The 20351-nt window shown below is 44.5% G+C and overlaps 1 protein-coding gene across 2 annotated transcripts; it reads right to left on the reverse strand.

The window, feature by feature from the left end:
- Window positions 1–860: 860 nt before the first annotated feature.
- On the reverse strand, window positions 861–19955 carry tmem245 (transmembrane protein 245). Of its 2 annotated transcripts, XM_012867734.3 has the most exons (18): window positions 19302–19955; window positions 16866–16983; window positions 16338–16433; window positions 15759–15866; window positions 14004–14198; window positions 13742–13911; window positions 10617–10640; window positions 7263–7367; window positions 7094–7176; window positions 6918–7008; window positions 6740–6838; window positions 6526–6657; window positions 4313–4435; window positions 3953–4098; window positions 3765–3865; window positions 3506–3680; window positions 1723–1917; window positions 861–1638 (listed from the first exon to the last, which is right to left on the reverse strand). In XM_012867734.3, the coding sequence occupies exons 1-18, from the start codon at window positions 19899–19901 to the stop codon at window positions 1584–1586; spliced, it is 2616 nt and encodes an 871-aa protein (XP_012723188.3). In that variant the 5' UTR covers window positions 19902–19955; the 3' UTR covers window positions 861–1583. The 2 variants fall into 2 exon arrangements, with proteins under 2 accessions (XP_012723188.3, XP_012723195.3); XM_012867741.3 differs by lacking the exon at window positions 10617–10640 and having other exon boundaries at window positions 19302–19954.
- Window positions 19956–20351: the final 396 nt, after the last annotated feature.

Below are 20351 nucleotides of genomic sequence, written 5' to 3' on the forward strand. Positions count from 1 at the left end.
TGTCAAACGAAAGGAACGAAATTAACCGTTCCGGGAAAAGTATTTTTTTGTTCTAGCCGGTTCGGGAACGTCAATTTCTTGGTGGAACTCATAACCGGAAACGTTATGATTCCGTTTCTGTTCGGAACGAACCGATTGGGGAAAAAAATCGGTTCAAAGCCCTGGTTCTTACTTTTGATCTCATAGAAGGTCAAGGAACAGGAGCTATAATTAGAGCGTTTTCAGATTGGAGCCGGAGAGGCCCACAGTAACTCTGGAGGAGATGCAGAGGTCAACTAATCCCAGGGTGGAACATGGTGGTGGCAACATCATGCTGTGGGGATGCTTTTCTTCTACAGAGACAAGCTGGTCAAGCCATACATGTGCATAGGAATGACCTAATCAAAGTCCAGTGGCTGAAACTTGATCCTGTCCATGCAATCAGACTTTTAAAGTTTTAAGGAACAAAGTGTCTTTAAAAATGTGTCCTTGCAACAAATGAGTCTAAAAAGCAGCAATGGTTTATATTCAGTTTATTTAGTGCATGTTCATTTATTAAAACAAAAAAAAAAAACAGCAAATGTAGCCAAGAAAAACAACAACAGTATGAGTTAAACTCTGTGCCCATTGGTTTCGATCCAACACCTCCCCCCCCTCTGATAGCTAACACAGTAGCTGAATGTTCAACATCACGGTACAAACAACACGTCTGTACCGCCTGCATGCTAAAGCTTCACATGATGTAAACTTTGTTTACCACTAAGAAAGTGCTTCGATTCTCAGTAAAGTGTCTGAAAACACAAACCGTGACAGAGGTGCACAGACCTAACAGTGCTTATGTGTGAGGGTTGTGCAGATTAAGGTGCGATGAAGGACGGGTGCGTCCCCAGGTCCAGAATTAACGCGTGGTCATGCATGTGCTGAAGACTTTAGGGTTCAGATAAATAAATAAAAAGTGGAAAAACATTCCTGTGATGTTTACAGTCCGGCCATAGGACATTTAAAGTGTGAACAAAGACGTCTCCTTTTATTCAGCCGTAAAGATTAAAAGATTACACAGCAAACCTGGTCCTGGACAGCAGGTCTTTGTTACAGCTCCGGCTTCAATAAACTGAAGCTACCATCACTGAAACATGAGTAGCGTTTGTTAAATCAGGAAGAAATAAACCGTGCAAACTCCTCGTCTCGGTCCTGGTTGGACCTCTTTAGAAGGCGGGGCGTAGAAACGCTGCTCAGCGGCAAACAGGTTAGCAGCAAAGAGACATCTGAGACGCCCTCCTACAGGTAACCGCCCACGGACTTTAGGCTCCGTCTCCCGCATTACTAAATAAATTAGACACCGAGTCCAGAAAGATGACGGATCAGCATCAACTTCTCTGTCGTACAGAAACCCAGTGTGCTGGCGTCGGTCCGGGTTTGGGATCGGGACGGTTGCTTATCGAGGAACGGCTCGCTCTGGGAAGCGGACAGCGCCGGGAGTCGCTGCGTCTCCTTCTCCTCTCGGTCCGGGTCGAGCTCGCGGAGACCTGCCAGCTTCCAGAGGAGCCCTGAGGCGGGAAGCATTTCCCTGAAGCCACGTCGTATTCTGCGGGGGATACGCCGTCTTACTTGGACTCGGGGCTCTTCTTCAGCACAGAGGGGGTGGACTCTGCGAAGGCCCTACAAGGGAGAGACGAGAGGACGATAAGTGAAGGATAAGCTGGACCGGCGTGCGGGTTTAATCCGCCGCTGGTGTGGGTCTACCTCATTGGGTGAGTGGGCCAGTTTGGCTGAACGGGCGTGGGGAGCGCAGAGCTGGGACTCATCAGCATGGCGCTGTAGATGTTTGCTGCCACCACCAGGATGCAGAGGAGGATGGGCCCGATGATCGCCCCCTCTAGGCCGAGATAGTACGCCCCACCTGCCACCGCCAGGCCTGTCAGGTACGGATGACCCCCCCTGAGAAAAAAGGCCAATTTATACCACTGTACGCTGGAGATGAATGCCAAAGCACGCTTTGTTTCACTTTTAAACAATTTAGAGAATCTGTGTTGTTTTTTCCTGCCAACTTTAAATGGAAGAACCCAGATATTGACTATTTTCTCCCTGATATGTCTGCTGGGTTCCTTGTTGATCCTTCATGATGCCGTTTGTTCTCTAATGTTCTCCAACAAGCCTCTGAGGCTTTCACAGAGAAGCCAGATTTTATACGAAGGACCTCCAATACCCCTAGACAAAAATCAGTTGGGTTCAAAGTGGGCAGACTACAATTTAGATTTTTATTTGTAATAGACTTTTAGGACCATCTCAAGCAGCGTTTTATGGAATGATGTAAAACTAATGATCCAGTAATCTAGGGCTGAACAATTAATTGCATTTTCAATATAATCGCGATTTTAAAAAACGCAATTTCCAAATCGCAGAGTCTGCAATTTTTGGCTATGTAACAATTAGTGAATTAGACACGTCCATTAGGTGTCGGTAAAATGTTTAAAGTGGGTTTGCCTCCACATAGAAGGTAAGACAGTTGCAGCAGTGAGATAATCTAATTTTATAACTTGTTTTAGAGTTTGTATAATCATACATAGCATTAAGTACTGGTCAATCAGTTTAATACATAGACTTGCTTGTTGGTTGCACTTTGCATTTTTTGTTCAACAAGGATTGATCAATTAAAAGCTGTTCTCTTGAATAATATTCTGATCAATAGAAATATTAAAAGTTCTTGTTTTAAATAGTCCTTGTTTACAAACATCTTTATTTAGAGGCCATTTTTGTTGCTTGTGGTTAATGCATAGAAATGTCAAAATTGCAATTTTGGTTTAAATATATCGTAGGCAGAACACAATAATTTCTGCTCTGAGTTTAGATGCTGCGGGTCTTTTTGCAACTAATCCGCACGGCGAGGAAACAAAATGATTTGTTGTTTGTATATGTATAAAAAGACATGATAAATTAAACTGGGGAAAAAAATGCACTAAATCGCAATATTAAGAAAAAAAATCGCAATTAGATTACTAAAATCGTTCAGCCCTACAGTAATCTGTTCTACATTAGATTATCATCTAATGTAGAACAGATTACTAGATCAATGTGTGCTTCTGTGCTTTTTTGTCTCTCTTGTTGTGTCTCTGCTCTGTCTTCTGTAACCCCAGTCGGTCGAGGCAGATGACCGTTCATACTGAGCCCGGTTCTGCTGGAGGTTTTCCTTCACGTTAATGGGTGGTTTTTCTTTCCACTGTCGCTTCATGCTTGCTCAGTATGAGGGATTGCAGCAAAGCCATGGACAATGCAGACGACTCTCCCTGTAGCTCTACGCTTCTTCAGGAGTGAATGCTGCTTGTCGGGACTTTGATGCAATAAACTGGTTTCCTTATATAGGAAATTTTTGACCAATCTGTATAATATGATTGATTTTGACTTTGTAAAGTGCCTTGAGATGACATGTTTCATGAATTGGCGCTATATAAATAAAATTTAATTGAATTAATGGAGGCATCAAATGAACCGCTGTTTCTCACGCTTTCGTCTGAAAATGTAAACACACCCCGATATGTCGGAATAGATGGCGGTGTCCACGAAATACGTGGGGAGCAGATGGCAGATGAGCAGCAGCACGGCCTTGACGCCTTCCCCCTGCGCCAGCCACAGGTCGCACACAGCCGGCACCGCCGCCCAGTAGGTCCCCAGGAACGGCACGGCGCCCAGGATGGCGGCCAGAGCTGCGGGCCAGAAAGGAAGGAAGGAGCAGATTCAGCGCCGGCCGTTAAACAACGCTGCAATCTGCCGCGAACACGCAAACTCACCGGAAGGAATGAAGACGATGTTGATGCCAAAGATGGTGTGGGTGAGCCAAGTGTAGAGGCCGTAGAAGCCGGCCATTTTCAGGGAGGCGTCAAACACCCCTCTGCAGCGCAAACAAACAGTAATCTACATGAAGCAGTCTGGCTTTATTTGTTGTTGTAGCGCCTCTAGTGGCGGTGCACGTCATCACCTGATGGCCTCCTCCACGGACTGGCCGATGATGTTGGAGGAGGGTCCGGGCTGGGAGAGGGGCGTCAGGTTGATGACCCATTTGACGGGCTTGTAGTATTCACCGCTGGAGCTCAGCAGGTAGAAGAGAGTGGTGAGGAAGATCACCTGCGTGACAGGAATGAAGACAAAGCTGGAGTCTCAGGAATCATCAGAGCACAAAAAACTCTTAATGAGCCTCAGACTTTAGGATCTGCTGCAAACACTAACAAGTCTGTTTAATAAGGACTGATATGAAACATCTTCCCTCTACCCAACACAGGCAGTAAATCAAAGAAACCCCCCGTGCCTCTGTGAGCTAGTTTTACAGAGTGATTCATACCAGACTGAGTGCAAAGTTGAGCAGCGCCGTGCCGCTGTGGAACAACACGGTGAGCAGGGTGGTGGTGGTGGAGATGAGGAGGCCCACATTCCTGCTCATCACCACCCACAGAGACTCCAGGATCTACAAAAACAACAACAACATTATTAGCATGCCAACATCCAGAGGGATGCCGTACTTCCAAACAGTCACTGTTAGAGTAAGGTTTGGTGCAACACAGTTTTATTAAAATGTCCCACTGTTTCAAAGAGTTCATGCTCTTGGAAGAGAAACAGGCCCCCGGCATCACAGACCCTCCACCGTGCTTAACAGTGGACATCAAAGGCTTTACCACATCTTCATTTTCTACGATATATACACGAGTACAATTATTCAGCAGGAGAAAAAAAATCCAGTATGAGGAAATAATTGTCTTTGTTAACATCACTGGTGACGCGATCACTGGCGTTTAAGGAGTATAGCGTAAATTCCTGGATTTTTGCAGACCTCTGCCCCCTCTGGCCACAAGTGGAAATGACAGCAGTGTTGTGCACGTGCATGAGAGAAGAGGAAAAGTATCTGCTGCTACACCTGCACAGGTCTTCTGAGGTAAGAAAGCTATAAATTATGAATTTACCCCATGTTCTCTCGCTGATGCATTGATTACGGCGGAGACTCAAGAAGAGCTCACAGCGCGTCACACCCAAAGGATTCGGCCCGAATCACTCTCTCATGAACTGAATATTCAGCCTAGAGAGGCAACTGCGGTAAATAGAGGATAACTCATTTTAAATTCAAAACTTTCACTATGCACCTTTTAATGCACTGCAAAACAATCCTTTTGCCACAAAGATGACTCCTGTTCTTCCCGATAACGTTTCCCGTGGCGGGCGCATGCACAGAGAAGGGATCTTTGACCATTGCTCTCTTCACGTCGCCCCACAGCTTTTCTTCATGATTCAGGTCTGAGGAAGGTTATGAAATGGCGCCCATGTGAACCATCTCTGTTCTGATTGGTCAGATTTTTAAGGCAGAGGCCACCAACTTGGGTTATTTCAAAGAGTTCATGATGGGATGGACAGAAAAGTCCTTTTCTCTCATCCCTCCCAATCAACCAGATCTGATGAAAATAGTGTCTAATGGTAGTTATGGTGACCCATTGACCCCAAGATGCCACTCTTTGATGACATGGCAAGATAAACATGGACCTCATCCAGTCTTGGCGCTTAAAGAAACGGTCCTCTGTCACGTTTTCATCCCAGGGAAAACATCAGCTATGGGTGGCTAGTCAAACGTTGATAGAAAAAGTATAGTTTCAATTGAAAAATGCTTCAGTTTCATTTATTTTAAAGGGGTTCTTAGTAGGGCTGAACAATTAGTCGCATTTTCAATATAATCATGAAAAAAAAAAACGCAGTTTCCAAATTGCAGAGGTCAGCAATTTTTGGCTATGTAACAATTAGTGAATTAGAAACGTCCTTTAGGTGTCGGTAAAATGTTTAAAGTGGGTTTGCTCCACATGGAAGGGAAGACAGTTGCAGCAGTGAGATAATCTAATTTTAGTACTTGTTTTAGAGTTTATATAACCATACATAGCATTAAGTTCTGGTCAATCAGTTTAATACATTGACTGGTTACTCTTTATGTCCAACAAGGATTGATGTCCAAATCAATTAAAAGCTGTTCTCTTGAATAATATTCTGATTAATAGAAACATTAAAAGTTCTTGTTTTAAATAGTCCTTCTTTACAAACATCTTTTTTTTTTTTAGAGAACATTTTTTTTGCTTATGGTTAATGCAGAGAAAAGTCAAAATTGCAATTTTGGTTGAAATATATCGTAGGCAGAAGGCAATCATTTCTGCTCCGAGTTTAGACGCTGTGGGTCTTTTTGCAACTAATCCGCACAGCGAGGAAACAGATTGATTTGGAAAAAAAAAATTTGCATTAAATCGCAATAATAATAAAAAAAAAAATCGCAATTAGATTATTTTGCAAAATCGTTCAGCCCTAGTTCTTAGTTACGGCAATAATTTAGCCAACAAGCACTTAGTTAAAAACATTTTCCCCGCTCATGCTGAATAATTTACCTTAACCTAAAGGTTTGATTTCTGCTAATTATTAAGAAACTAAAAGGATGAATTTGAGTTTACAGGAGTTTTATAAATCTTAACCAGGGGTGTCAACACATTTTCCCACTGGTTTATGTTTCAAAACAACAAACCGTGTACTCACAGCCAGCAGCGTCTCGATGTTTTCCTGCAGAAACGAGGCGATGTCCTTCCAGTCCAGGATGTCCCCTAACCAGCTGTTCTGTCTCTGAGCAATTATCTTCTGCCAGCGGTGGCGCCCGGAGTGGGTCACGTTCTGCAGCGGCGTGGGGAGAACGCTTTACGTACGAATCATCAAAGACGCACAGAGGGGCGGTCTGGGAGGAGGAGGAGGTTACCTTCACAAACCAGGAGTGGTACAGTCGGTCCCAAAGCTCCAGAACCTGCTTCTCGATCACCGCCGTGTTGTTCACCTTGTCTCCCAGCATCTTATGAAGCTGCACACAGAGACGACAGCGGACGTTAAACTTTGGAGAGCTTCTTTTCTGCACATTTAACCTGGACTAAACCTCCAACCTTCTGCGTTATCCATTCCCTCCCATGCTGGTAAACGTTAGTGGCGGCTGAATTCAGGGCTTTCTGCACAACACGAGCTTCTGGAAGCCAACTGGACGAGGAAGCATAAGAAAAATCAATTAATGTGGAGAATCGGCAAATAAGCATGTTGCCAATTAAAAAAAAAGGGTCCCTACTTGGCCCATTCCGGGTGGTCGGAAAGAGTCTCGTTGATGAGGTTACTGGCTACCTCGATGATGTGAGCGCTTTCTTGATGAACCTGAAGAGCAACAAGCTGCTTTTGTATCCAGGGTGAAGTTGGAGTAAAAGCAATAAAACTGAATAAAAAAAAGGACGACAACTGACCATGGCAGTGAGCAGAAGACCCATGAGCAGGGTGCCCGTGACCAGGAGGAAGATGATGAAGATGCTGATGATTTTATCCAGCGATCGCTCCAACCACACTATCATCTGGGCGCATTTAGACGAGGAGGCAAACAGAGGGGAGAGAGAGGAAGTGAGGAGGCAGGAAGACACTGGAGGACGGTTCTGTGATGATCAGACACGTGGAGAAACCTGTGTCCTTCCCCCTGTGACGAAACCACGTTTCAGTTTCAAAGGATTTCCCCCTAAAGTCCAAAGAATAAAAGGTGGCTGACTTATTATCGATCACATACCTGCATGCTCATGTCCCTGAGTGTTAAACTCTGGACAATTTGGCTCAGCCACATTTTATCACTTTACTTTCAAAATACTTTCAAATATGATTCAGCAGCTGGTGAATAGTTGTGCCTTTAGCCCAGAATCATCTCAATCTTATTATTGGAGCATCCCAATGGGGAGAGACACTGAAATGGGATCACTGAGAGGAAAAAAAAACAATGTTTCTGACCGAGGAATCTTTCTCTCGTTTCGTTACCTCGTTAGGCTAGGATCAACTCACACAGCTCCTCGTCTTTAATCCTACCCTGCAACCTTTCTTAAAATCGTGCTCTCTTGTCATTCCACCCATTTTACACATCAAATGTACATCACAACCATGTGAGTAAAAATAGCACTTCAGGCTTTTTTTTCCCAGAGTTTGGGGTTCTTAACTCAGGTTTCTCAGTGTTTCCATTGACGATCAGATTTTTGCTCTCAGGAAGCATTAAAGTTACTGGAGTCCACAGCAAATGACTGGAGGAAGCTTTGTTAGCAGATGTCCAAATGCATCAGTGCGCTGATATGACATGAATGGTTAATGATGTGGGGGTCAGTACAAGAACTACTGCGTTACAAGCTGTCATCTTTTCCCTGAGTGGATCAACCCACCTTTATGATGTAAACAGACATTTGGACAAAGACTTAAACACAAGAATTCAAATTTTATTTGAGAAAAACAGAATTATTACAGAAGAATTAAAGATTAAAGCTGTAAATTAAGTCCCTAATGATGTAAAACTGTTACTCTATATAAGAATTGGATTATAAATGTATCCTCCGTAGGTTTATTCCCTCCCTGAGCTCAAAACGGGCCGCTCCCATTTCAGTCCGGCCACATACAAATCCAATGCAAATTGAAAACAGTGGTGATTCTGTATTTAGAGCAGACTCACGATACATGAGATCGTTAACAACTTTGAAATTGCACCACGATCAGAAACACTCGGAGTACCGACTCCTTCAGAAACTCGTCATTTAAATAATTATCAACTCGAATCAATTAAAGAACTGCTAATTGCAGAATGAATATTTACAGCCGCTTCCACGCCTTTAGCTTCCCTGGTGAAGATAACTGCATATTTTACTGCAGTGGCTTAATCTTAACCAGATCAGTTTAGCAAGATTTAATCAGAGCACATTAATTTTGCTTAAAGCCAAATCCCTGATGTTAAAATCCCCCCCACCCACCAATTCCCATAATATAAACAGAACTACAGCATGTTTTTCTTCAGTTTTAACTGATCTGACTTTTGTGTGAATTTAAATTATTCATCAATGACTTCCTGTTTCCCTATATGATGTGACCTAAAGGCTTAGTCTCTTATCAAAATGGGAAAGGTAAGATAACTATTCATATAAAGGCCGATGTGTGTTATGGTAATGGAGGTCTGCTGATGCAAAGAGCAGCATCTTATGGTCACCAGGTCCCGATAACACCCATCAGACACTTTCTAGATCCTAACTGAGTGTTTGGGAGTGATGCCTGTAGAAAGCCTGTCCGGTCCTACACCAACAAAACGTAAACATGTAGTTTACTCAACGCTGCTAGAACTGTGTCCTTCAGTCGGATAAGGCTATGATGGAGCGGGTCTGCCGTGAAAAAGTACAAATACGGGCAAAAGCAGCTCATGAACAGAGTAAGGTACGGTGGAGGACGTGTGATGCTGTGTGAATGTTTCTCCTCTGACTCTTGGGACCTTAGAATAAATTATTTCAATAACCTTTCAAGGTTCCAGGAGATTTCTTTTTTTGATAAATCTGATTCTGTAAATTTCATTATGGTCAATCTCTAACAAATTATATGGAAACAAAAATGAAATAAAACATCGTTTAAAGGAGAGAGCAAACTTCTGTAATGGCCCTAAACCCCACAGAAAACACGTGGGGTGAGCTGAAGAGAAACGATGATAAGACTGGATGATTTGGACAAAGTTTTAGCAGCACTGCTAAAGTCTGGAACTATTGATTCGGGGAGGAAACACAATTATTTCATCATGTAGGATTTTTTTCAGTACCTCATTGAATCAAAGTTTGGAAATTTTTTCAAATTATATTCAGTGTGAGATTAAGAAGTCCCAATGAAGGATTAATTCATGTTTAAGCTTATAAACAGATATTTTACCTGGCGAGCCAATGAGGGTGGAAGGAACTGAACTATCAGGCATCATTTGGGTTTTCTTTTTTCATTTATTATAAAACAAATAAAATCCTTTTCTAGGTAAAATCACCAAAATTTGTAGGCAATTACAAAATCCCCTTTCACAAGGACAGAAATCAGATCAAAGAAATGGTCCTAAATGTCCTTCCTCCCTCTTTTCTTTTACAACTACACACAGCAGCACACAGGAAACCTGTAATTAAATTAGAACAAATAAATCTTAATACATTAATCCTGTTATGTTTTCAAACTATTTTGAACAAAACAAGTGATCTGAAGCTGCTCTATGTTCCTATAACCACCGACGTCTTGAGAAAAAAAAAAAGCTTCCGTCTCACTTTTAATACATTTAGAAGGAGCCAGGTGCCTCGGACCAGCTAACTGTGTGCTTCCGTGCTTAACGCTCCCATAAAAGCTCTCAGAGAGAGACGCTTCATTATGATTAAAACATCAGTTCTCTGAACCTGCAGATCAAAAACACTCCTCTCCTCCCACTCTCCGCTGCTTTCTTCACATCAGCCAGCTCTCCATGCAGCTCACGCAGCCTCAAAACAAAATCTACCAGCTGGATCAAAGCAGGGAAGATACCGGCGGGGGGAGAGAGGATGGAGATGGAGGGATAGAGGGAGGGGGGGGGCGTGTACCACCTCCTCTCCCCCACAGCAGCTTCCTGTGACCAAAAAACTAAAGAAGCAGGAAAGCAACAGGACAACAGACAAAGCTGAGAGGGAGGTGACAGTGGATGGAGCAGGATAAAAAAGTGAAGCCAGTCCAAGCAGCTGACAGGCGTGCTCACACACACCAACACGTAATTCTTTACCCCTCCTGTCTTCTCTCTCACACACACAACCACTTATTACCTGCTTGTTAAGCCAATGCCAGAGCTTGGGGGGGAGGGGAAGAGACAAAGAGACATTGGGAAGATTGTTATTGGAGAGGTCTGTGCAACAGTCGCCGCATGTCGGCCGTAAAAGACAAGAAGACGCCCTCTGTTCTGGTGCAGAAGCAGTGAATGGACACACTGTGGCAGGCAGGATCTGATCATAGGCTCTACAGAGACGGTGCGGTGGTCTGACGCTAGGATGCAAACATACAACTGCATCCCGCTTCGAAGAAAGGGTCTTTACACAAGTGTCAACGAAGAGGACAAAAACTATACGTAACATGGTGGAAACTCCTTAGTTTGCTCGTGGTTAACGGTGGAAAAGGCACCGAATAGTACCGATAACACAAGCCTGGCAGTGCAAATCGAACATGGACGACTAATTTTAACCTCGGTTTCTGGTCATTTGATCAGCGTTCGTCCATTTTTTTTCGCTCCCCGCGTTTGGCTCTATTTTTAGGTATAACTTCCCCATCTTCTCCAGTTGGTGCAGGAAAACTTTCCCCCAGCAGCTGCGGCTGTACATAACTCCGGTGAGAGTTGGAAACTGAGCAAATCAATGGCTACAAAGCTGCACACAGATAAAAGTTATCTACAAGTATCAATTTACTAATATTTTTACTAATATCAAAACAAACTCCAGTCTACTTTCCAGGGATATCCTCCCTTTATCCTGCAGAAGTCGCCTGTCTCAACCCAGGTCTTGATGTCGGGGTATCTTCCGTCTTTTTGGGACTGCTGTAATACCCTTAGTCAGGTGCAGTGTTGTAGTCAAGTCACTATGCCTCGAGTCCGAGTCCAGGTTCGAGTCACCAGTGTTCAAGTCCGAGTCAAGTCCAAGTCATAAAAAAAAAAATCCGAGTCGAGTCCGAGTCGAGTCCACTACTCATCCGAGTCGAGTCCGAGTCGAGTCACTATTGACGTGTGATGTATGACATGAATCAGTAACATTCCATTGCACTAATAACTCTTTTGCTGTATGTTACCCTTGGTTTTACTCGGTAAAACGACTGCTTTTTCCAGCTAAGACGTCTCCTAACCATGGTTTTTAAACATTGTTGTTATGGAACGTGCAACAGCGACTCGAGGTACGCTGATAGCCCGCATATGAAGGATGTTAAAGCCGCAAGCGGCGTCGATCGGCCCTCGCAGCCAAGCGCGCTCCGGCCTATTGGCCACTGCCGCGGTGCCGACCGGCGGGCGGGGTTCGCGCACCGACGCGGTGCCGGCCGGCGGGCGGTGTTCGCACACCGCCGGCCGCCCGCCACCGCAGATGCTGTTACGCATTTCCCTCGCCCGTCCACCGGGCGATTCCCACAAACGCGTTCGGCAGCGTTCCCCCATGACTCACAACAAATCGATGCAGGTCGATGCAGCGAGGAGATACAGCCGTTGGATAATGATAATGCATTTCGCCACCGGACCGGACTAAATTGTTCGGCGGGTCGGAAAATTTATACCGATTCCTGGACGGTGACTACAAACAGAGAAAAAAAACGGCCGAGGACGGCATGAATGCCGAGCAGGAGAAAAACAACGACTTACCTTTCTATCAACTCGGCCCGTCTTTCCGATCCCTCGACACTCAAGCCATCGTTTGAGCTGAACGCTGGTATGTTGTTCCACAGTTCTACCAGTAAAATGGGCGCCTGGACATCCTCTTGTGAAAGTTTAACAGCGGAAAAGTCGATCATATCGTATCTGTTGCATGCGTAATGGCTGGCTGCTACGTGCGCTCTCACACTGTTTGCCCAACCTTAGCAGCAAGGGGCGTTGCTCATGAGATGGTGACGTCACGTGCGCGGTACGGCATTTAGATATTAAAATCATACACCAAATAATATTCTAATGACATATTAAAATTATAGCCTAATGATATAAAAAAAAGTCGAGTCTTTTTCTCAATTTCCGAGTCAGAATGATCTGAATGTAGGAGTCCGAGTCCAAGTTCGAGTCATCAGTGCTCAAGTCCAAGTCAAGTCACGAGTCTCTAAATTTAGCTAATGACTCGGACTCGAGTTCGAGTCTCGGACTCGAGTACTACAACACTGGTCAGGTGCCACATGTTTCATTGATCAGGGTTTTAAATCACAGCCTATTGTTGTGCCAACGCCTTGCAGAAACTATTACAGATTTGGTTTATTTAACAAATGTGGGTTCACACTGACCCTCTACAATGGCGTTAAAGGTTAAAGCAAGACTGAATTGGCTGCTGCAGTTCCCGGATGCACACATAGCTGTCGGTGGGAGGAAAACCTGCACAAAGAGCAGCCCAAATGCTAGCAAACAGATGTATTGACGCTGAAAGCAAAGCACTAAGCTGATGAACCAGGAAATCAGCTTTCTAGGTTTCGTCCCCAAGCGTTTACCCAGAACCCCATGGGTGTATTTATTACCAGCTGAGTTAGCCACGAGTCATCTAAAAAAAAAAAGAGAGAGGAAACATGCTATGCTAACGTTAGCCTAGCACTTCAGAAACCTGCTCAGAGTGAAAACATTGTCCGCAGGAGCAAAAAACGTAAGTTTGCACAAGAATGTAGCTGCGTGCGTGGAGTCTGGAGGACGTCAGGAAACAAAAGGTCGTCCTGAAGAAAACCGCTGGGACTAAAGTCTGTCGCTGTCAGGACAAACGGTTAACACGGCGTCACGAACGTCATTTCTGAGAGGAAACGTAGTCGTCTCTTCGCTGTGCCTTAAAGCAGCAGGGTTTTTAACACATCTACAGGACAATGATTTTAATTTCCGGTCATTAATGAACGTTCGTTCACAAATCATTTAATTTCCACCATATTTCTCATCGCTGACTTTCCTGTTGTGAGGTTCTTACCAATTGCATAGAGAAACCTTTGACATGACAGTCAACGTTTGATCCTAGAACAAGGGCTTGGGCTACTTACACTGAGATAGTTGTGCAGCTACCCGACACATTTCTGATTGACTGGCCCCGTGGCCCTGATAGCCACTGAGGACCTTCAGTAGGGAAAGTGACCGTTAATCAGTAAGAACAATTCAAATGTGTACCAGCGCAATACAACGCGTCTTTATGGTGATATCAGATGGTGTGGAAATAAGAAATAACTACAGACAGCCAGGATGCATTACCTTGGTGTCGACGCGCAGCAGGAACTGAGCGAGGCCTTTGATTGGTCCGGGCAACAAGGCCTCTTCACGTTCCCGTACGAACTTCTCCAACGCGGTCCACCACGAGCTCAGGGTCCGCTCGGCGAAGCTCTTCACGCCGAAGTGGACGACCAGCTTCTTCAACACCCAGACTGAAGCGCCAAGGGCAGCAAACGTGTGACTACGGTGGACATTTTTTTTTTCATGCGAAGGTGATGCTAGGTGGGTGTAGTCTGTGTGTTACCAGCCACAGGGATGGGCAGCAGCTGGAGGATCCAGAAGTTGAGCCACATCTGGACCAGCACGATGGCCCAGACCAGCAGGATGAAGTAGATGTCGCTGGCTTTCCGGCTGCTTTTCTCTTTCAGCTGGAGGCCGGCCTTGAAGGGGCGGGGGAAGCCCGGGGTGGGGGGCAGGGGACCTACTGAAGGCACACCATCTTGGAGAGGAGGGGGAAGAGAAAACGAGAACATAAGTAAAAACATTGTCACGACGCAACCGCAAACCTCTAGCTTACACTGCTATGACTTTATGTGATACACCAGAACAAAGAAGTGCATACTGTAATTGTAAAGTGGGCGAAAAAGGATCTATACCACTAAATAAAATCAAATGCAACCGTGTTCTGAAGTCAGCTAATTAGTAAATGGAGTTCAGTTTAAGGCAGAGTTTGGTTTATGATCCAACATCCCAGGCTTTAAACACAAAAGCACTGTTCATTTCGTCATCTAAAAACATCTAAAAACAGTGGGAGTAAGGCTGTCCAGCAAAACTGACAGACCAGGCAACGGCAGCATTAACCAAAAAAAGGCAAAGCAACGAAGAAAGGCCCACGGTAACTCTGGAAAAGCTGCAAAAAAACACGGCTCAGCTGGAGAAAAAAAGTAAGAAATAGGTGCCGTGGTCAGATAAAGCCATAATTAAGCTTTCAGACCTTTGTGCTGTAAATCCCCTGCACTGCGCAACCCCCTGAAAACCACCGCCAAGAAATGTGGTGGCGTCAGAGTTGATGGAGAGATGGAATAAGAATAAAACGCAGGACAATGGCGGTAGTAAAGCCTATCCTTTATCAAACTGACCGAGTCAAAGACGGGGGATATATCCAATTAAGAAAAGGAAAAATGGATAGAGGAACCCCACACCAGGAAATAAGACTTGCAGCTTTAATTGCGATGTTGTAAAGATGTAATTGCATTTTTTTTTTACATGTTAGAGTCATGAGTTGCTTTGTGTTGGCGTGTGGCCCAAAATCCCGAGAAAATACACTCAGGTTTGAGGCTGCAAGGTGAAAAACTGTGAATAGGTTCAGGAGTTATGAGTTCTGCAAGGCCCCGTAAAAATGTTCAAAGTGCAAATTGCAAAGACAAAGTCCCGTTAAGAGTTGCTTGTCTAAGATAACGCTGAGTAGGGCTGCACAGCGTTGGGAAAAGTCACACTGTGCGATTACAGTACTAAGTGTTGTGATAGCGACTTGGCTTGCAATAAATACAGAGACAAATTAAAGAGTCTTTTGGCTTTAGATCGTAGCAAACCACGACCGCAGATAATGAGCAGTCTGTTAAAAAAAGAAGAAGAAAAAAAAGAGATTCATCATTTCCACCTTAACCACAAGGCTTTAATGAACAGGCTGCCTCTGTGTAACTTTGGCAATGAAACAACTTAGCTGTAGTTTCTTACCTCTTTACCTTCTCAAACCTTTTTGTTGCGTTAAACAAAACGTTTCTAAACACATGAAGAGCACTGAGAGCCTGAACGCAGCGTGCTTCAGTAACTAGCTAGCACTCGGTGCGCTCCAGGCGCGTTCTTTGTGATACGCACGGTGCAGTGGGGACGATAAAAATGAACCTATTATGCAGCCCTAATGCTGACTGCCAAAAAACACAAAACAAAAAAAAGATACGCGTTTCCCTTTGCAATAGTCACAAGTTACAGCTAAAAACATACGAGAACATTCACTTATTTACCGGCGGTACAAGAGGATAACGGTGAGCTTGCGTACCTGAGCTGCGGGTCTCGCTGGGCTTGGTTTTTGGCTGCAGGTTGCTGCAGGAAATGGCCATGTAAATGGTGTTTGCAGCCAATGAGAGCATCTGTCCTGGCAGCTCTCCTGCGGGGCGAGAAAGTTTCTTTGAAATGAGGAAAAAAAACAGGCAGAGACCATCGACAACCACGCCGTGAATACATTTCTGTGCATTTTTCCATTAGGGACCTTTCTGATGTTGTTTTCAGACCGTCTCCTGTCGTTTGCTCACACTTATCCTCACCGTTTGCCAAACACATGTAAGCAGATCTGAGCACCGGCTGGCAGGCCAAAACTCATTTACAGTTATTTTAGGACGAGTCCTTTCCCACTGAGACAAGGATCAATGCGAAAAGGCTCTTTTCAAACCACATACAAATGATTTACAAGCTGAATCTAAGTATTTATAGAACACATTTATTGCCCTGATAATAATTGCTGTTGTGATCACGGAGATAAAAGGAGCTTCTGTGAGCACTGTCTCGTTTCAATGCATTAAAAAAAAATGATTTCCTTCCTTCCTTTCGCCACGTTTGGCTGCATCTTCGAGCGCATTACCCTTTCCTGGGACGGGGGGTTTCTCCTGGGAGCCCACGATGAGGAGCGCCACCACCACCATAAATATCGGCACCCTCCACGAGCCGGTCACCGACACTGAAAAGCAGATTGAGGAACGAGAGTGAAGACCTGTTGCTCTCATAATCAGATAATGAGACGTTGCACTCGTTATCTAGACCAAAAGGGGAACTTTTAAGGCAAATAAAAAAATAAAACAGTCATGCTGGCATCCCCGTAAAGGCGTTGCTCGTGTTACTGGCAGTCACTTTTCATATTTCACGCCTGAAGGTCAACACCGCTTCTTTAAAAGCGTGCTAAAAATACAGCCAGACTTCTTCCTCGAACTCCGGGTTGACTCTGCACGTGCTCGGTCCCGCGGGGACATGAGGAGACGAGACATTCTCTTCTGCCTCTCGCACTCAGGTGGGAAAAGAGAGATTAACCCCCCGAACCCCACCCAGGAGGAAAAGGAAGGCAACTTGTGTGAAAAGTATGAGGAAAATGTGCCTGAACAGGTCCGGTACTCACCGATGTAGAAGAGCAGCACAGCCCAAACGGGAAGAGCGACGGCCCGCAGGTAGCGCTCGGTCTGAGGGCTCCACTTGAAACAGACGGCCAGCAAGTAGCCAATCACCACGCTGCACACCTGGGCCAGGGAAGAAAAGGTGAAACTAAGAGAACCTGTTAGGATTTCCCGTCTCATTTAGGTTCGCCCCAAAGTTTTGGCTCAATTCTTTCCCCCCAACACACGTCATTTATTTATTCAGATTTGTTTTTTAATAAATGGATTTCCGCTCTGTTAAAAAAATCAATTGATTTTTTTAAGTTTGTGGAGACGTTCGGAGACGGACTTGCTGCTTTGGATCATTTTCCTATCCGTCAAGAACGGATCGCTGGACTTTTAGCAAACGTGAGGCAGGACCTTGTCGTCTTTATGGTCAGCAGTGGTTTTCATCTCGGGAGCTCATGAATCACCGACCTCAACCCTAACAACAATAACAATCATCCTTATTGTCATTGCAACACTCATTATTATTATTAATTATTATTATTATTACTATTATTCAGATGAAACTGTGTGCCGCCCAGGGAAGCAGTCTGGGTCTTACTGAGGGGCCCTGTGATGGCCACACCTGCAGCCACACAGTCGGTAACCTCACAAACCACTTTTTCACTTTAAGTTTGCACATACTGAAGTATACATACGTTGATTTGTTTGGTTTTTAGTGTGACAATATTGAAGTACATTAGTTCCAATTGTAGCGCGCACATTTGGTTAACTTTTGTATATTTAATTTTGTTACATGGTTAACATCTGTTTGTTTTCTTTTTTTGGTGTTGTGGGGAGTGCCTCCAACTGGGCTGAAGCAGAGGACTCTGGCTGGCACACTCCAATCCCTGATTGATTCACTGATTGGGTGGTACCATCTGGAGTTCCACTAGGGGGGAGAAGACCATGGAGTCCTTATTTTAATTCTGTGGCAAATTCTTTCTTTTGCTTTTGTGATTTATTTATTTTGCTAATTTTTAGTTATTAGTCATTTAAGTTTAATCCTTAAACCAACTGTGTTTAGTTATCTTTGTTGTTGCATAGATGTTCCCTTTCCCTCTTCCTCAGTGTGTTAGTCTGGTCTGATCAGCCAGTATTTAAGCCCCCTATGTTTGTTGTATGTGAGGTCAGTTTGTTTGGTTGAGCAGTTAGTTTGAGGTTTTTGTTATGTTTAACTTTGATATTTTTGGCTTGAGTTAGCTTCTTTATTTGACCTCTTTTAAGGGCCCTATAATTATTGTTTGGAATTTTTTTGTTACTTTGGGGAAATAAAACCCAGTTTTTTTAAAGTTACAACTGTGTCCTCATGCTTGACCGGCTCGGTCCCTCACAGGCCCAGAGGGGCAGTCTGTGGGAGTTGAACCCAGAACCTGCAGGACACACTGCTCTGACCACGAGTTTCACTGCAGTAGCTTCTGTAAGGCGTTCCAGGCAACGATCTCTTTTCACCTGCTTCACGTTGTCAGACTGGTTCTGTTTAAGGGATTTCTTCATTCTACAGACCTGCCAGTAATAGGGTTGGGTACGGCTCTTGAAATGTAAAGTATTTTTGTTTTTTATAGTTGTGCATAGATCACTTAGAAAGCAACAAGGGGGCGACTGGTTTTTCCACATAGGGCCAAAAGTACATCACTTTTTTTTTCCTCTGCTAAACACATTCAGCATTTTAACACTTTTGTATCTACCGGGGTTATCTTTCTCTGCACTGGTGTTGCACTTCCTATTCACGAGCGCACACACACACACACACACACACACACACACACACACACACACACACACACACGAGTCAGAGCAGCGCCTTTAGAGAGAGCACACGCTGTTCGTCAAGGCACACATAATCTAATTTGTAATGGTTGGTCTCAAAGCCGGGTTTATCCTCCACCGCTGCTTTGGAATAATTCGGTATTTGATCAGTCAGTGGAAATACAGGAAATTAGATTAAGCAAATGAAGTTACTTGTTTTGCAAGAAACAGACTTTCTGCTCTGCGCTTAACTGAATTGAATAGTTTAGGAGTGACGAATGAACTACTAAATATTAGAAAAAAACAAGAGTCTATAACCTTAAATACAAGGCAGTTACAACAAATTAGCAAATAATAATAATCTATTAGTATATTATAGCATGTTGCTATATCCACACATGTAGATTTATTTCTTTGCTCCCATTTATTATGTTCCAGATATCCATTTTGAACTAATCGACTGATCTTATTTTTATTTTAAACTTTGGGATTAAAAATAAAGTATGTCTAATTATGTTTTTCATCGTTGTTGGCCAAGTTAGAGGAGAAACCTGGATTTGTGGGAATAGTTTGCGCCCTGAGACCCAGCTGAGCCACACTGACATCAGCCAGCTTTTTTTTTTTTTGGTCTAAACTGTGACAAACCCCGATGACTGCCACTAACTCACCCACACGACGTGGAAGCAGTCCAGCAGCACACCGATCACCCAGCACACGTGTCCGAGGATCACCTGCATGCCGATGACGCTCCAGAAGAGGTAGAGGAAGTAAACCAGCGGCGCCCCGGCCCCGATCACCAGCAGCACCGTCAGCCTCTCCAGCACCAGCTTGCCCATCGCCTCCACCCCGTAGTTGACGCACCACACGGGGATCAGCAGGGTCCCCACCACGATGGGCGTCCCGGTGTCCTGCAGGCCGCTGAGCCACGAGCGGCCGAGCCGAGCCAGGGAGTGCTTGAAAGGGTGGAGGAAGGTTCCGCAGAGCACTGCCCAGAGCAGCGGGCGGAGGAAGGCCTCCAGGATGAAGTACACCAGCACGGCTGCCCCGCAGCAGATGGCCACGAAGATCATGGCCCCGGTGTTGTAGAAGGCCTGTTTGATGTTCTTGTCGAACTTCAGGGACGACGGCTGGCTCAGCAGCTGGCTCATCATGCCGACGGCCGGCTGGACGCTCTCCGAGAAAGAAACGGTGAGAGGCCGCCCGGCGTGAGGGCTGTCCGGGGGAGAGACGGCGGCGCGCTCCGGCGCCGACTCCTCTTCGTCTGCCATGTTCGAGCCCGGGCAGACCTGCTCCGACCAACGGCTGTGCCGCGTCACCGGGCAAAACATGTGACGTAGTAATGGCGACCGAGCAACGGGACACAGGGAAATGTAGTTTGGAAAGATGGGGGGAAAATAAACCTGGAATTTTTTTCAGGTTTCCGTTTTTTTAGGTTCTGCGTTTATTTAGAGCTTCTGTTTAATGCTACAATGTTTTGAGAATTATTTAAAAATACACTAAAGAACCTCTCTCACCCACCAAAGAGGCAACATTTAAATAAAATAAAATACCTTGAGCAATACCTATAGAATAATAGTATTAATGATAATATTATTATTATTGTTATTATTCTTATTCTTATTAATAATAATAATAATAATAATAATAATAATAACATTCTTCTTCTTCTTCTTCTTCTTCTTCTTCTTATTATTATTATTATTATTATTATTATTAAT

Source organism: Fundulus heteroclitus, chromosome 3 (genome assembly GCF_011125445.2).
Source record: "Fundulus heteroclitus isolate FHET01 chromosome 3, MU-UCD_Fhet_4.1, whole genome shotgun sequence".
NCBI classification, from domain to species: domain Eukaryota; kingdom Metazoa; phylum Chordata; class Actinopteri; order Cyprinodontiformes; family Fundulidae; genus Fundulus; species Fundulus heteroclitus.

Excerpts from the sequence above, each read along its gene's own strand:
- tmem245 (XM_012867734.3), bottom strand. The coding sequence starts at position 19,901 with ATGGCAGACGAAGAGGAGTCGGCGCCGGAGCGCGCCGCCGTCTCTCCC. Across the intron at positions 14,199-15,758 it reads CAGCGAGACCCGCAGCTCAG|ATGGTGTGCCTTCAGTAGGT; the intron begins GTACGCAAGCTC and ends CTCCTCTCCAAG. Across the intron at positions 7,009-7,093 it reads GACCACCCGGAATGGGCCAA|TTGGCTTCCAGAAGCTCGTG; the intron begins GTAGGGACCCTT and ends TTCCTCGTCCAG.